The sequence below is a fragment of the Phoxinus phoxinus genome (genome assembly GCF_949152265.1).
Source record: "Phoxinus phoxinus genome assembly, chromosome: 2".
Lineage (NCBI taxonomy): Eukaryota > Metazoa > Chordata > Actinopteri > Cypriniformes > Leuciscidae > Phoxinus > Phoxinus phoxinus.
In genome coordinates, this window is record NC_136877.1 from 37,919,429 (window position 1) to 37,936,335 (window position 16,907).

Consider the following 16,907-nt stretch of genomic DNA (forward strand, 5'->3'; position numbering starts at 1 on the left):
GAGAGAGAGAGAGAGAGAGAGAGAGAGAGAGAGAGAGAGAGAGAGAGAGAGAGAGAGAGAGAGAGAGAGAGAGAGAGAGAGAGAGTAGAAAAGTAGAAGAAGGCCCAAGTGAGGTATTATGGTTCCACTTGAAGCCACCCAGGTTGAAGGGCACTCCCATTGCAAGTGTCGCAGTTAGGTTAATAATTATACTCGAAGCACTCTCATTTCTAATAATGTTATGAGAGAAAAGGCTTGAGCAAAAAAGAGAAGTAGTCAAGCAGCCAAGGTCAAGAGAATATTGAGAGTTTCATGCAATTTAGAGGTGAAAACAAGTTATTCCAGGCATTCTCCTTGGCTCCCGCCGGAAAAAATACTGTCCCCTCTCTGAAATCAGCATCTCAAGGCTTCTCTTGCACTGGATTCGTTTCTTACAATAGAGATGCTGCAGTCAATAGAAAACAAAAAATGTACTCTTTCTCATCCCATTTCTCTCCATCTCCTTAGAAAAACAACTGGAGTCACAAGCTATGCACACACGCGAGCGCAAGCGTGCACAGAACACTGAGGGAAAATCTTCTGAATGTCTTAATCACAGAGCCACTAAAACAAGACTCCATCATCACACAAAATAAGAGTATAATAATTACAAGAGGCAGACAGGAAAGTGAAACGGCATAAGAAAACATGTTTTGTCGTTCCCGTCGTTAGTTCCAGAGACAACAGCTGTTAGCTGGGGCGGCGGCGAATGCTCCTGAAGTCTCCATAATCACGCCGTTATTGAAGTGAGGACAAAAAAGGGCACTAATTGCAAGGGAGCAATCTAAACGTAATAGGTTACACACCCAGGCGATGGCGCACAATGCTAACAGCTAAAAAGAAGAGTCGGGTTGAAAAAAACATAAAAAAATCACGACAGAGAGAAAACATGCACGCACACGCACAACACTGTATAACAGTAGCGTTTCCCTCATTTTCTGCCAATTACCTTCTTTCCCTGTCAACAGTTTTAATAACCTCGATCATTTCCACAAGCCCCTTTTTCCTTTTTTGCATTGCTTTTTTTGCTTCGGTTAAATAATTTCGGTTCTTTAATATGCAAATGCACCCATTGGCATGCATGGGTGAAGAGGCTTCAGCTCCTTGAGATGTGTCAGTATATTGTCGAGCACCTGCACCTCGGGGAAGGCTTGATTTAATTGACACCTAATACTATTCATTATTCCACTTAGTGAGCATCTCTGCTAGTCACCTGTAGGCTGCTCGAACACCGTGCTGCCATTTCCTCCTGTCGACAGCTGCTGTAAATAGACTGACTAAACTTAGTAACTCCTCTTAGTAGTATTATTTACTTACAACTACTACGAAATTATAATATAAAATACTGTAATGTTTCAATGTTTTGAATATTACATATATTAGAAAATACATTAAGATTAATATTATAAAAAATTTAAATAATACACTGATTATTTCACTATTTTTAAGAGCATTGTTTTTTTGGTTAATAAAAGCTACTTGGAATATGTGGTGTTATGGAGGCTGTATCGCAATTACGAGGCAACCGATTCTGCTATAAAAAGACTATGGTAAAAATAGTGGATGGCTGTAGTGTCATTGTCTTTATTTGGCAGAGCTGAGGTGCTAATCTCAGCGCTGACCCCGTCGTCCCAGCCAATCGCACAATTCCTGACCCATCTAAACAGGACACGTGTCTATCAAGCACACATGAATTAACCACTCCCAAGAGGCTTCACCTCTTGAGCAGGGCAGCACATGACCTCCTCCTTCAATCCATTTTACTGCAGGACTCGGCACTAATCAGGGTTGAATTATTAAAGTGAGCAGCCACCGATGATCAATTCACACTGGCCAGGCCTTCCACGACAGGGTACTTCTTCAGCACTAATGACACAAGAGAAATTCCATCGGACAATGAAAGACGTACCGGGAAATAGATCATGCTGATTAGTAACGTGAATGGAGAGATAAAGTTGAAATATGTGAAATAGAAGAAATAAAGAGTTCAAGTTCAATCAAAGCTGTGGATAAAAACTATTTTCATGGCATGTTTGCACTGGGAAGACACCATGCCAGATACCGTCACCTTAAGAAGGAGAGGAATTCTGGGCAGCATATATAAGAAGAAAACTGAATATTAAATATTGGTGAAGACAGCAAGACGCTAGCAGAGGGTCAGCATCTTCCGAAGGAAAGCCGTCCAAATGAAGGCTTGGGCAAGCGATTAAAACACACCCCTGGAGCCTCCCATCCCCTGACAGGAGGAGGAGAACGAGAAGAAATTAAAGCAAAGTTGAAAGCAAGATTTCTAGAGAGAGAAGTACAACTCAAGGATCCTACAGATTGAGAAGAGGAGGGAGATATTAGGAGGGAGGAAAGGGGGGGGGGGCACAAGAAAAAAAAAGGGGGGGGGGGTGGCGGGTGGATGGAATCCAATCAGAACTTAGTGTAGAGAGATCAGGAGCCAAGATAAGCCCATACTTCGAGCCCCCAAAACTGCAATCTCCTCTTAAGCTGGAGAGTGGCAGCTGGCAGAACAGCTGGTGAATAGGATTAATGTCAGAAGAATGAAATAAAACTCAACATATGTCCGAGCCTGAGGTGTTGGGACTGCACGTGATTGTGCCCCGATGGATGCCATGTGTGCAGCTGGAAGGAGCTGCGCCGGAGCTCGGCTGCGCTGCCTTCCCCACAAGGTCACTTTTAAGAAAACTAGGACCATTTAATGCTTGGATAGCAAAATGAACTTTCTCTCCCCTGTCCTCTTTAGCCTCCTCTCAGGCTGAGTGAGCCCTCAGAGGCGGCCCACCCCGACTGCTCCGCTCCTGCCTGCTGCTGCTGCTCATTACGGTTCACTCACAACAAGAAACATCTTCAGCAAACACGGAGGGAAAAAACTCATTTAGCCTATGAACTTTTTCTGAATAAGTCGGTAGAGAATGACAACGAGACGTAATAAAATGTCCTCAAGAGTTTTAATATCTGACATCTAAAATTATCAATCTAAATGCATCCCTCTAAAAAAAAAACAAAGATTATCCTCCTTATCAGGAAAAACAACCCTCACAAATTTAGTCTAATTCGTGGGATCCTCCTGTAACATGATTTAAAAAATGTATAATAATAAATAAAAATAAATATTAATAATGATGATGTTGGAAAATATTGAAAAAAATATGCAGTTTTTTGGGCTGAAAAATAAAAAAAAAATTATTTAAGATATACACTTACAAGATATACTCATACAAGATATACACAAAAAAATAAACTCTAATATTTAATAACTTAGTCTGTCGCCTTATTGTGTCCCGTCTTGTCCCTTGTCTATTGTATAAAATCTTTGTTGTATGTTTATTTAATTTATATTAGTCTAAGTGTATTTATTTTGTAATCTCCAAGCAAAATAAATTCCTCATCCATTTCTACAACATTCTGATGCTTGTCGGGGGTTAGGATTTAATAAACTGGACTATAATGAATGTTTCATTCTGTTTTTGAAAAGTAAATAAATTAAAAATAGAAAAATACACAAAGAAAGAAAAAAACTGCATTTTATGAAACTATCTTGAAATGCAGCTGAAAGGATTGAGCGCATGTGAAGGTACGGAATAAGAAGAGATATGCGTATTTAATCTTAATTTATAAATTCCATTTCATGTCGGTAATCATTAGAGCCCACATACTGTAATAAATTATAACAATTTCACACAAGAAATAAATTACTGGGTACCTTGCAGAGGAGCCATTTTTATGCTGGCTACCCTGCAATCTAACTGTCAGATATAAACCCTTCCGCTAATCAATGCTTCAAAACATTCACTTTTATTCGTCTACGTTGAATTAATAAAAATGTGTGAAGAATGTCGCTTACTGTGATCATTTCGGCTCAGAGTGATTTAGTAAATTAATGGGTGCTACGGACAAAAAGAAACTGATAGGATCCACATGAATAGATAAAAATTTGCTGTGAAGCCAACTGTCTTGGGTCGTCACTGAAACTTTATTTCATCTTAAATGCCAGAGCAACTTGGACGTGCTTGAGAGGTTCTCCCCACAATATACGCCGAGTTAAAACGCGGCGTCAAGAAAATAATGTGATGCTAAAATTTAAATAGAAGACACGTCAACCATAAAAACACTACAGCTCAGTTTATATACACTCTTTGGGTAAAGTAATTGACAGAGTGTTTTATTTCCTGAAGTCTAAGTTTATATATGAGAAAAATTTTAAAGAAAGAATTAAAATTGGTGATCTTTAGTAAACTAGGTATGTGGTAAAACAAACTGGTGTTTAACAGCCACAAGTGAACTGTTCTACAGTAATAAACAGTACTCTATGAGTGCATGAGGGCATTAAAAAGTGAAATTTAAAATGAGGCATCTTCGTTCTTTCTAAAACTCGCTTGACTAATTAAGGAAGCATATTTTCCACCACTGCCACTCTCCGTTTTTATGAGGCAACAATTAAAAATGTTTATGGTACCGTGGAGCGCACTCTGTTTACCAGCATGTCAGAGTTCAGTGCTCATGCACACGGGCCCAAAAGGTCACTATTTTTAGCCACCGACCTCCATTCTCTCGCACACACACACACAGACACACACGCGCGCGCGCGCGCACACACACACACACACACACACACACACACACACACACACACACACACACACACACACACACACACACACACACACACACACACACACACACACACACACACACACACACACACACACACACACACACACACACACACAGTGTAACTGCACACTCTCACTACATCACAGACCACCAGTGACTGCCAGGTTCAGCCCACACAGCAATACAATCCACCTATGGAGTACCACTGAACAATGCAGACGCAATCTGACCAGTACTTCCCATTATCAGCAGAACGACGCCGTGAAAAGTACCTGCCAATTTAACAGTGGCTGAAAGTTCGTTGTTTTTTGACTGTTGATATCCGAGGAAGTATAAGGAGAGGCTGTGACGACACGGCACAGTTACCGGTAACCATAGTACTTCAAAAGGTTAAGAATTTCAATTCCTCTCAAGTCTACTTACCGGTCTACAACTAACACACTCAACATTGTTTCCTGCGTGGCTCTGCAACAATGGTCACCGTATTTTCTTTCAAATCGACCCGTTTCTTTTTCTCTCTGCTGTGGGGTCATATCCACCACACCATGCTGTGAGAGGACGGAAAACGCTGCCATTTCACATGGAGCTGAGCTCATTTCTTTATCACCTCTCAAGAATGGGAAAAAGAAAGTGTGTGTGAGACGGTGAAACAATGAAAAATATATACGGAGAGAGGGGGTGGGGGGGGGGGGGGGTGGTATGGCGATACGGCATACAACACCAGACCCGGACCACTGTGGAGAAGGAATCTTTAGGCAGGGCACTCTGGGAAATTAAAGGAGTGAGAAAAGCGTCCCTCACTACCCCAATCACAAATTTAAGTAGATGAAATTTTATGGGGGAAAAAAACTTTTTCCCACCCTGCAAAACCATTAATTAGAATTAAAACTCATAACTTTAAGCTATCATTGGAACTTCATGACATGTAATGGATGACAGGGTCCTAAAACGTATTAACCACTCGACCTACACAGACTTTAAAATTATATGGGGGCCACTCCCAATGAGAGATGGTGTTCAGCGAATAATTACGATGATCCGAGCCGCAACGTTCGCTGAGCAATAAAACATGTTTCTATCTGTTTTTTCTGACATCCCATCTCATCCCCTTGCACCTTATTGAACAAAGAGAGAGCAAGAGAGAGAAAGACACGAGGAGACAGACAAGTCATAAACGGTTTTGTCGTGTACAGCACTCGGGTCGATGTGTATCGTTAATTTTTTAAAGGGATAGTTCACCTTGTATGATTTTCCTCTACTACTGTAAATACGAATGACGTCAATGAAATTAAATGAAGTCAATGTGGTCCAAAACAACACTAGACCCCACTGACGTTCATTATAAAGACAAAAAAAGTCAGATAAAAGGAAGTCATTCAGGTTTGGAAAGATGTGAGGGTGAATAAATGATGACAGAATTTTCCTTTTTGGGTGAACGATCCCTTTAACTTTTTGGAGAAGGAAAACGACGTGTGTATGTTAGCTGTTGTGTCTGTGAATTTCAGAAAGGGTGGCGGTATTAGCAACCAGATGGAGCTGACGTAGCTGGGTCTTATAAAACAAGTCTTGCTATGTGGCCTGAAATCATTAGCTGGGCACATCGGCCCGTCTGTGGCTACGGTGTGAGTTACATTGACACTATTTTGATCCTAGTCAGATGACACCAGCTCTTTTGTCCAGTTATGTGCAGTCAATGCCTGCGAACTGAGCACGAGGCGGGTGGTGGTGATCTCACACTCATATAGCGCAAATGCAACACACGCTTTACAGGTTAAGCCCAGCTCATCTCGATCTGACCGCTTTTAATCTACATAAAGGGTCCTGCTTTTTCCACCGGCAGTGCTCGGCTGCGCAGTGACAGATTTAAGGCTAATTAATGGGGTGGTCCTCTTTTCTCAGGCATCAGCATTTTGCTTTTCTCACTGTGCTAATCCAAATACCAAGAGGGGAACATAAAGATGCTTGCTCATTAAAACCACTCGTTCCAGAACTGCTTTACACATATACCACTATTCCAACACCGCTGTTAAACAAGAGCAGGACTCAACGCCGGCCCCATCAACGCTGTTGCTTGGGACAACACTCATAACTTTCATCTCATCATATTGCAGTGGCCCCAAAATGTTCATACACTTCAGCGACATTTAAAAAATGTATGAATGTCATTACATAAAATAAAAAAAAGAGAAAAATAAATAAAGAGGGTCATATAAATAAATAAGTATACTTTAAGCAAACATTTCACAAAAAAAGATTGTTTGGTTTTAAATGATGAAACTATTTGGACGAAAAGTATTTGGACACTTACTTTGTGGCTGACAGATGTTAATGGAACGTGTCCATATAGTGAATGTCATGGACATCACTTGAGGTTACTCAGCTAGGACAGCTTTGAACTTGAGGAGTCTTTATTTGGTTAATTGAAAAAAACATAATTGACAAAATTGACAAAACAAATTGTCAGTTGTCACTTCTTTGCAGATGCCACATGGAATTAATATTTGTTATCTAATGTTGTGAGATTCCGACATTTTAAGTGTGACTTTCATGTCCAAAGGTATCTAGATATGTTTTGGGACAACAGTATATTTAGTGATTATAGTAAATATGCTTAAATAAACACATAACATGCTAATTAAAAGTATTTTGAATCTTGTCTTTAAATACTTTTTTTTTTTATCAGAAAAATGCCTTTAATTTGCATAATGTGTTATATTTATAATAATGTAAGCATTTTTTTTTAAACATGCATTAGTGTACACTTAATTAAATAGTGTCACGGGAATGTTAATGTGATGGATACATTAAGGTATATGAAAAACTGTGTAAGAAAGTCTCGTTCACGGCTGAGGGGAACGTACCTATAGAGAGAGAGGGGGGACAAATGGAGCTCTGTTCAGGAGTCCTGGCTGTGATTTGTCTCCCTGAAACACCCGTTTCCTCCTATCAGGAGAGCCTCAGCTCAATGACAGAGACCAGCACAATGGAAGCGTTGTGCTTGATCCCACACAAGAGGGACAGAGTCAACAGCTGAGCTCGAGCGAGAAGATGGCTCCTGGAATGCTCTGCAGCAGTTGCTACTGTTGACTAATGGGAATCTGAGAAGAGGGAAGGTGATATGGACGCAGAGAATGGCACAGTGAGGCAGAAGCAGCTGCTTGTTTTGTCATCTGAAAGAGGAGCACTCTATTTGGAGCAGGGACAGAGTTTTGGAGGTCCACACTAGGCAGTCAGGAGGGGAACGATTTGTCTCTCCTGACACACGCTCCTCTGGGAAGTGTGTTTGTATTATGGATGTTTGATATGAAGCATACAGGCTGCGGAGGGTTTTGATATGGATTGAACAGAGCTGCCAGAATCTGTTTGTATCAGTCTATCTTCCTTTTTTTGGTGCTGAAGGCTTGTCAGTAGGCTCTCTGAAGGCTCTCTCTCTCTCTCTCTCTCTCTCTAAGGGGAAAGACAGGAGGAGTAGGTGCTATCATTTTTGTCCACAGAGTGGCAGAATGTCCGCAATGTAAAAAAAAAAAAAAATCTATTTAATGTCTGCCTTGCAGGGTGACAAGAGAGATGACTGGCGAGGAGCAGAGGGAGCAGGAAGACAAGCTTTTGATCATGTGTCCTAACAAGCCATTCCAGCTCATGTCAGCTCAACCCCAGTAGAATTACATTATCTATTCAAACAAAAGTGATGGGCCAGATCTTGCTCTTTACTGAGCTACCAACTCACCCGCACACTTGCTTACCTGCCAACTCTCGAGACCCACACATAACCCTGAAGATTAACTAACATATTTAGGCATGTGTACAAGCACACTTGGATTAATCAAACCCATATATAGGCTTTCATTCAGACAAGCAGCTTGGTCGAAGATAGACGACAGAGTGCAAGAGGCGAGAAAACTTCCAACGACTGATGTTTGGCCCAGTGTACTCTGCCCGAGGGATCGGTGGACTGACATAACAGAGTGATGGAACGTTGTGTTTGAAGTACGCTTCCAGATCTCAGGTTCGGACCGAAAACTAGCCAAGAAATTTAAAAGATCGACCTCATTGTATATGCATCAAATCTAGGGCCGGTGCCATACATCATTATAACAAAGATTATTAATTAGGAGGAATAGAAATCAGAAGTGGGCAGCCGGGAGAGCAAAGCTAGCCCCTCTGCTATTTCAACAGGAACCCTTTCAAGAGGGTCATAAAAATGCAACCGAAATGGCATGCGGTAAAACAGCTTTCTGCACTCAATTCTCCCGCTGCCCAAACCCATCAATCTCTCGATCTCGATGGGGAAAAGGCACATGCTGCCTGGAGATATTGGGCTGGATGTTGAAGGAAAGAAAAAAAAAAAGGACAGATTTCAGTTAGAAATGTATAAATACAGGGGAGGGTGATAGGTTCCTAAAAATGCCTTCGCAAACATACTTCAACAGAAAAACAAGTGCCTCGAAGGAGATTTTGAGGACAGATAGCCCCCATAGAGCAGATCAGGAAGGTAACGCACACACACACGCGCACACACACACACACACACACACACACACACACACACACACACAGCTGTTATTTAAATGCACACCGGTGCTCACCTGCTGCTGAAATGGCTGAGGTCTGCAGGGGGGTGGGGGGCCTCTAGAAATATCCCTCTGCCCTAGAGATCAGGCTTTACGTGGGATGGAGGCACAGAAGAATCTGCCCCCCACCCCACCCCCCACCCCTGCTAAACTCATTAACTCAATACACAAAGTTCCAGGTGTATTGAGTCGTTCTCTAACCTCGACTCTCCTCTGGCCCCTCAGAGGGCTCAGGGTTACCAGCCAAGAGAAAGTACTCATCCATGCCACATTAGCAACTGTTCCTGTTGTCACCCGGGTCACTCCTGAGGGTGTAAATCACTCCTTTTCAGAAAGTGCCACTTCTACACCTGTTGGCTCTGACATATTTCTGAACATGGCTAACAACCTTGCCTTTTCACTTTTACAAGGGGAAAGAGTGCAAGGGTGCATAAGTTTGAGCAACTGTGCAGGGACACAAGAAACACTTTTTATGATTTTTTTTTTAACCAATCTATGAGGATTATGAGTATTATATAACAAATCCTGGCAAAAAAGCGTTTTATTTTTTTATTTTTAAACAAGGTAAAACTCATACTTTAACAATTTTGTAACAGATTGCGAACTGCATAACAGCGTGTGTGGTCTTCAGCAGAAGTGGTGCACACTGACTGGATGTCTAAGGAATGACAGGCTGCATGGATTGTCTATTTTTCAGACACCAATCTGAACTCCTGCCACTAAACTGCCTGCAAAATGTAATTCTGGCATTCAGATGAACAGGGCTCTAAGCGTGGATTAGCAGCAAACAAGCTATTACCAGCAGCCATGGCCAATCCTGCCAATACAAGACTGCTGACTAAGTTGGCAGAGCCAGTGGTTCACTGGTGCCCAAACTAGAGCAGTAGGCAGAATGCCTTCTTGACTAGGTGTGGGTGCTTCTGTCTGCTACAAAGTGATGTGGGAATGTTAAGGTAAAAAGAAAACTTAGAATGTGCCGATATTAAAATACTGTCCACTAGGCCAAGAATTATTTTTGTCATGGCCGATTACATGGATATTATCAAAATAAAATAAATAAAATAAAATAAAAACAAGATTAAGTAAGAAAGATAAATTAAGTCGGTGAGAGAGAGAATGGGCAGCGTCTAAACATGCTGCTAAAAATCTGATATTTGGAGCGTTAAACTGCAAACAAATCAATTCAAGGTTGAATAAGGGTAAGAGCAGTTCATTGAAATGGAGGTTGAAGAATCACTCCACTAAAAAAGGAGTGTTCATAAAGCTGTCGGAAAAAAAATGCCACATAACAGCAACAATGAAAGCAACCTACAGCAGACGATTCATATATCAACGATCATTACTTAAGTACATTTCATAAAAAGGGCCTTAATTGCTTGTGAATCTCAGACAAGGTCACCTTGAATATTCATAATGGACACTTTTCCTCTTGTCCAGTTTATTTTTCTTTCTTTATATTTAGATTTTCTTCTTCTTTAGGCATTATAAACAATGAAAAAGCACCATCCAAGAGCTCTCTATAAATAATGTTTTACAATACCAATTACAGAAATTCCTAAGACCTCTGTGGATGAGGAGGTTCATGTGGCGTTTTTACAGCGAAGGTGACTATTCAGCTTAATGCAGTCCTCTAGGCAGGATATTTTCATTCATTAGAGCGGTCACAAGCACTTAAGGCACTTTAAGGATTGTTAGTGAGAGGAGAGATGGAGATGACAGTCCGGTTTCACTGACTTGCGGTATGGTTCTAATAGGTCTGATTGAATTTGAGAGCGGTTGACTTTTAGGGCCCTGGTGCACATTCAATTAAGTGTGTGTAAAGACGGGTATGAAGTACGGTGTGCGTCTATATGAAATGCAACCTTTCAAGTATGTCTGAATCTATCTCTCCTTGACTGAAATCAAAAGGCACTGTTTTTTGCTGCCTAAACAATGCCATTCTCAAAGAAGAAAAGCTTAAGACCAAAAGCGATCATGAGAGCCAAGGTTTTTTTTATATATAATGGAAGGAGATGGTGATAATTTTAGCTTGGCAATGGCAGTGATTTAACAGTGTTCAAAAGAATGGAAACATCGGTAGTTTTATTTTCTGCTACTGCAAGTTTGCAAACTTTGACCTGCAAATTTAAGATAGCTTGGGAGGTAATGTTACACTAAAGGAGATGACTTGTTTACTTTTTATTACTTGTTATTGATAATTTATGGTTTTATTTAGAAAAAAAAACGTTTCATCATTTCCTGTTGCACATTCGTAGCGAGGTTAAAACCTACCCCACTACTATATATTATGCAAAAGGCACTACATCAAATGGGTAATATGTCCAAATGTGCAGTATTGAGAATAGTATAGTAGGAGAACAATAATCGGATGACTTACTATATCAATTGTCTATCAAACGCAGTACACGATTCGCAGACACAGTTCTAGTGTGACCGCACCTTAAGCAGGGTAAGCTAATGAAAGGTTACAGTTGTTCCCTTAATAACAGGCTGAGATGAGCAATATTTTTAGCTTGTCCATTCTTTGCCTCACATAACATAACGACATGCTTTGTCGTTAAGACAACACATGTCTCTCTAAATTGCTTTTGGAGTCACGCAAGGGGTTAATCCTGACATTTGAGGTTCTGCGGGCATGAAGATTCCCCTTACAGCTGCACCAAACTGAGACGTCCTCAAGGACGCAGAACCGCTCCATTTCAGCATCTCAGCACTAACGTGTTGAACTCTGCATGCCTCTTGTGTCTCTCAAGCTCTTGAAAAAAAAATTTCTGTGCAAAGGGGGAGATTGTGGCGTGAGGTGTGGAGGCATGAGGTCGGCTCTGTCTCCATTATTAAGGGCAGATTAACACAGCTGTACACTAGAAGTGAAGCACCCTCTCCTGCCTGCACTAAACATACGGGCCTTCAGGATTACGAGCTGCACTTGACCATTTAAATTACAGCAGCAACCGGCCATACCAGCTGGGGCTCATTAGCATAGCACCCTAGAACACAGAGGGCTGAGAGCGCATCTTAAAAATACCTTACTAGAAAAAAACAGGAGCAACCTATGAGAACACCAGCCCTTCACACTTCCTCTGGATACCATTAAGCTGGAGATGCAGGAGAGGTGAGAAAAAAATGCATCAAAAGATTATACAGGTTATACAGCAAGTCACTTTAAATACTATTTCCAAAACTGCGTTTTGTTTAATACGGCACCTTAATTGACAGACAGGCAAATTATAGGTGGAAATATTTTTAGAGAAAAAAAAAAATCTTAAATCAGTTCACATAAATTTAGATTGCTGTTAAATTATTTTATTGCACCACCCCACAAAAATGAAGCCCCTTTATGATAATGGATGGCTTGTCATAATTTTCTATATCAATTATGAATATGAAAATATTCATGACTGACAGCCTCTCACTCAGATTTATTTAATTTGTCCTATTTTCTTATTCAAAATATTTTTCTAACCCTTGGCGATAATGAAACCGACCATAAACAAATACGATTAAATTAATATGAAGACCTTCACAGAAAGGGAGAAAAAAAAATATGTGAGGAAAAAAAGTACTTTTAACTGAATTATGGCCTAATTTATTCCTCTGATCAAGTGTTCGGGCTAAGAGTTCCCCAGATGCTTAAATGAGACTAGAATCTCCCCAAGGAGCAATACTGTGTGTGTGTGTGTGTGTGTGTGTGTGTGTGTGTGTGTGTGTGTGTGTGTGTGTGTGTGTGTGTGTGTGTGTGTGTGTGTGTGTGTGTGTGTGTGTGTGTGTGTGTGTGTGTGTGTGTGTGTGATTTGATTGTATAGGTTTCTGCTTTACACTAATTATGAGGAGAGGAACCGTTTCAGCAACTCTTTCCAGTATTTGCTTTTCGGTTTTATTCCCAAAGGACCACTGGGATTCCACTGCGGTATCTGCTTCAAATTATTCATTAATTTAAAAAATAAATAAAATACAATAAAAATAACTTTTATCAATTAACTTGATTCTCCTTTTAGTCATAGGACTGGATTTGGACTTTTACTGAACAACTTGCTGCAGAAGCTACAACTTATACCTACCCAACTGCATAAATCCTTCATATAATAAAATTATTACACAATGCATGTGTATTTTATATCTTTCAAATTTAATTGCCAAATCCGTGGATACTTCTGGGCCCTAAACACATGGAAGAAAAAAAGTTTTGTTGGAGCTATTTGATTTGGTCTGTGGATGAATTTTGCGGCATGAATGCTGTCGTCTGTACTGAAGAATAAAAAGGTAATGTTCCTGGCGTCAGGTCGTGGCGTGTGTTTTATGGTCTGAGAGTTTGGTTTGGCATCGCCCGGAGACCACACTTAAGCTGAGGGGTAGTGCCACCCACTCTTTGTCACACTGGACTCAGTTCAGAACAAACTGGAAAACATAGCCACGTCAGTCCTCCCTGATTAAACGACGGTGTGTGTGTGTGTGTGTGTGTGCGTGTACAGCGGAAGAAAAGAGACAGATTATGTTGAATGAGAAAGAGTATAGCATACAGGAGGACAGGCGAACGAGGAAAACAGTGACAGAGGAGATCGATGCACGCCAAAAAACGCTTCTCGCTAAGAGGAAAAAAACATTTGCTCACATACACGTATATTTCTAAATCCAAACACACAAACAAGCTGAAACCTTCTGTACCGTCATGCTCTGTCTTTGTCATCTCCTCTAGTTTCTTCTGTTTCAGTGTGTCCACCACATCGGCCAGGCTTCCTTTGCGGCGCTCTGGCGTTCCGAAGGCTGAGCTGCTCAGCAGGTCGCCGCGCTCCCTGGCCCCCTCCTCTGGCTTGTGTGGAGAGGTAGAGTTATTCCGGAAGGAGTATAAGGAACATACTTTATTGCTGTCCGATTCCTGCAGGAAAAAAAACAAAAGAGTTTGAGAGAAGATTTTTTTACTGTATGCCAAAACAGACATTAAATGTCAAAGTACAAAAAAGATAGCAATATGATATGAAGAAGGGTACCCTACTTGACAAAAAAAAAAGGGGGGGGGGGGGGGGCAAACCTAAAATGGCAGAATATTCAGTGGTCTTTTACTGGTATTAATCATTTTAATCAAAAATCACTGCTCAGGAAATTAGCAAGAATTGCACAAATAGTGAAGATAAAGTAACTTAGCATGGAAGAGCCTTCCCCAACTTGTCATTGTTGTTTTAATCCATGTTAATGGCTTCAAATAGGTCATGAGCAGTTGAAAAATGTCTCCAAGTTCAATTGAGTTTATTGTGAGACCAAATATTCATTATAGGGTTCAAATCTGGACTCTGACCAGGGCAAAACTTAAGCCTGAAGTCCATCAGGTAAATAATGCTTCACTGTGGTAGTGATGCATTTATTATTATATTTTACACCATATTTTCGAAGGCACCACTCTAGAGCATCACCACACAACTCGTGATTCATTGTGATTTATCACTCCACACACAACTTCCCATATTCTGGCAAAAACTTCATTCTGTCTTTGATGCTTTTCTAAGACAGCAATGACTTTTTAAGTAGTGCATTTGCTTAAATTAGATTAAAGATTAGTGTAGATTAACAGTGTTTAACAACTCTTTTCTCTACACAATAGTCATCGCTGTAATTCCTTTGCGAAGGTTTGGAGTGTGTTTGATCCGAGCTCGAGCACAGTGTAATTTGTTGGTTCTCGAGCAGGCGACTGTTCCGCACGGAACCCTCCAGGCCATCGTAAATCTGGGCCCCGTCTCAAACTGCTGTTGTTTTGCGGTCCCACCTGTGTGTGGTTTAGTGGTTAACTGAGCTTCTGTCTGCAGCTGATAGTTCAGTGTTCCCCGAGCGAGAACACAGAGAGGGAAAACAGAGCGAAAGGGAGAAGCGATCTGTTTGTCTGATCCTAACTCCTAAACACTACTGAGTGATTGTAAAAAATCAAGTGCAAAAGCACATTAGTGAGTGGAGAGGGAGTCCTGAGAGAAGAATTTGGGCATAGGAGTGTTCCATCAATGAGAGGAAAACTGGCAGGTGTATGTTTGGAGAGCAGGGCACAGACGGGCATTAAGGCAGTGTGATTATGTGGCAGTGGTACACGAATGAGATCACACAAATCAGCTGGCACAGACTGAGGGTTCTGCTAACACACATGAAGTCAAAGTTACAGATGCCATATAGAAGATCTCAATGTTTTGTACAAGACAACAAGATTAAATGGAGACTTTTTATATTAACAGTCAAAAGTCAGCGATACCAATGTGAACTCATATATATATATATATATATATATAATTATTTTTTTCTTTTTTTTTTAGTTAAGATATGTAGTGAAATAAGTGATTTTATTTTATTCAGCTAGGATGCATTAAATCGATCAAAAGTGACACCAAACATTTTAAGCAAAAATGCTGCTCTTTTGAACTTTCTATTCATCAATTTATCCTGAAAATGTAACGGTTTATTTTCCACAATATTAAGCAGCACAACTGTTTTCGATATTGATAATAATAAGAGATGTTTCTTGAGCACCAAATCTGCATATTAGAATGATTTCTGAAGGATCATGTGACACTGAAGACTGGAGTAATGATGCTGAAAATTCAGCTTTTCCATCACAGGAATAAATTACATCAAATATATTAAACAATACATTAAAATAAAAACCAGTTCTTTGAAATTGTGATAATTTAACAATAATATAATTTTAATAAACATTATTTTTTATATATTTTTTTATATATAATTATTTAAAAAAGTCTTTCATTTTATTCTCTGGTGCAGTATTTATTTACTGCCAACCTCGATAACTCATTATCAGTGCTGGCATTCTTATGTCTATGTTTGTACATCTTTACCCTTTTTATCTTTTATTCAATGCCATTCTCTACACTTATACTGACATAATAGATCTAAAGGCATAACGCACTTCACTATTCACAATAATGTCAAATGTATACAGGAAGAGTTTGCACATACATACTTCACATTACATTTACATTTTACAGATTATTTTATCCACAGTACAGTGAAGTTTTTATCAGGTCAGAGTTAAAACAAACTACAACCCCACTGAAGAAGAAAAAACTCACTCAACAACAGGACGTCCTGCTCATGTGAAGACAAGCGAGCGCAAGTGCACCGCTCACTGCAAATCAAACACAAGCAGCTGCACTTGAACATCAAATGAGCACAATTAACTTTTCATATGCTTTCCCTCATTATATCAAGAGGAAACTGAGAGATCATCCCGTGCATATCCAACCACAGCAGTGCGGTAACAATTCTTTGAAATGCTCTTCTAATTACACCAATCACAAAAGCTCTCTGTAATCCAATTAGGAAACAGCACCACCTGAGCAGTGTTGAAGTCTTCTGGATTTACATGTGATGAAGGGCTGAAGACAACCATTATTATATTATTATTATATTATATTATTCTTTCCTTTAGACAAAAAGGAGACAGAGATGAGACATTTGATTAGATATAATTAGATTGATTAGAAATGTTCAAGTTCATATTGAAATTTTTTACTTTTGATATTTTGCCACATCTGAGCATATATTGAGACAGTGTGGAGGTCTCTTCTGAACTTCTACAGGAGAGAGATGCAATTCTTTTCATGAGAAAAATCTGAAAAGCTGTTCAGATAAGAAAAGTCTCCATTTGACCTCTATTTAATCTCATCACTTTCTAGGGAGAAATATTGGAGTTAAAAAAGGGAT

At 40.0% G+C, this 16,907-nt stretch overlaps 1 protein-coding gene across 48 annotated transcripts in view; it reads right to left on the minus strand.

The window, feature by feature from the left end:
* Positions 1-16,907, minus strand: part of sox6 (SRY-box transcription factor 6) — a 147,889-nt gene that overhangs the window by 78,960 nt on the left and 52,022 nt on the right. For all 48 annotated transcript variants that reach the window (XM_079596628.1, XM_079596612.1, XM_079596635.1 and 45 more), the window contains one exon: positions 13,875-14,085. In XM_079596628.1, the coding sequence (XP_079452754.1) occupies positions 13,875-14,085 (211 nt within the window). The remainder of the gene's footprint in view (positions 1-13,874; positions 14,086-16,907) is intronic.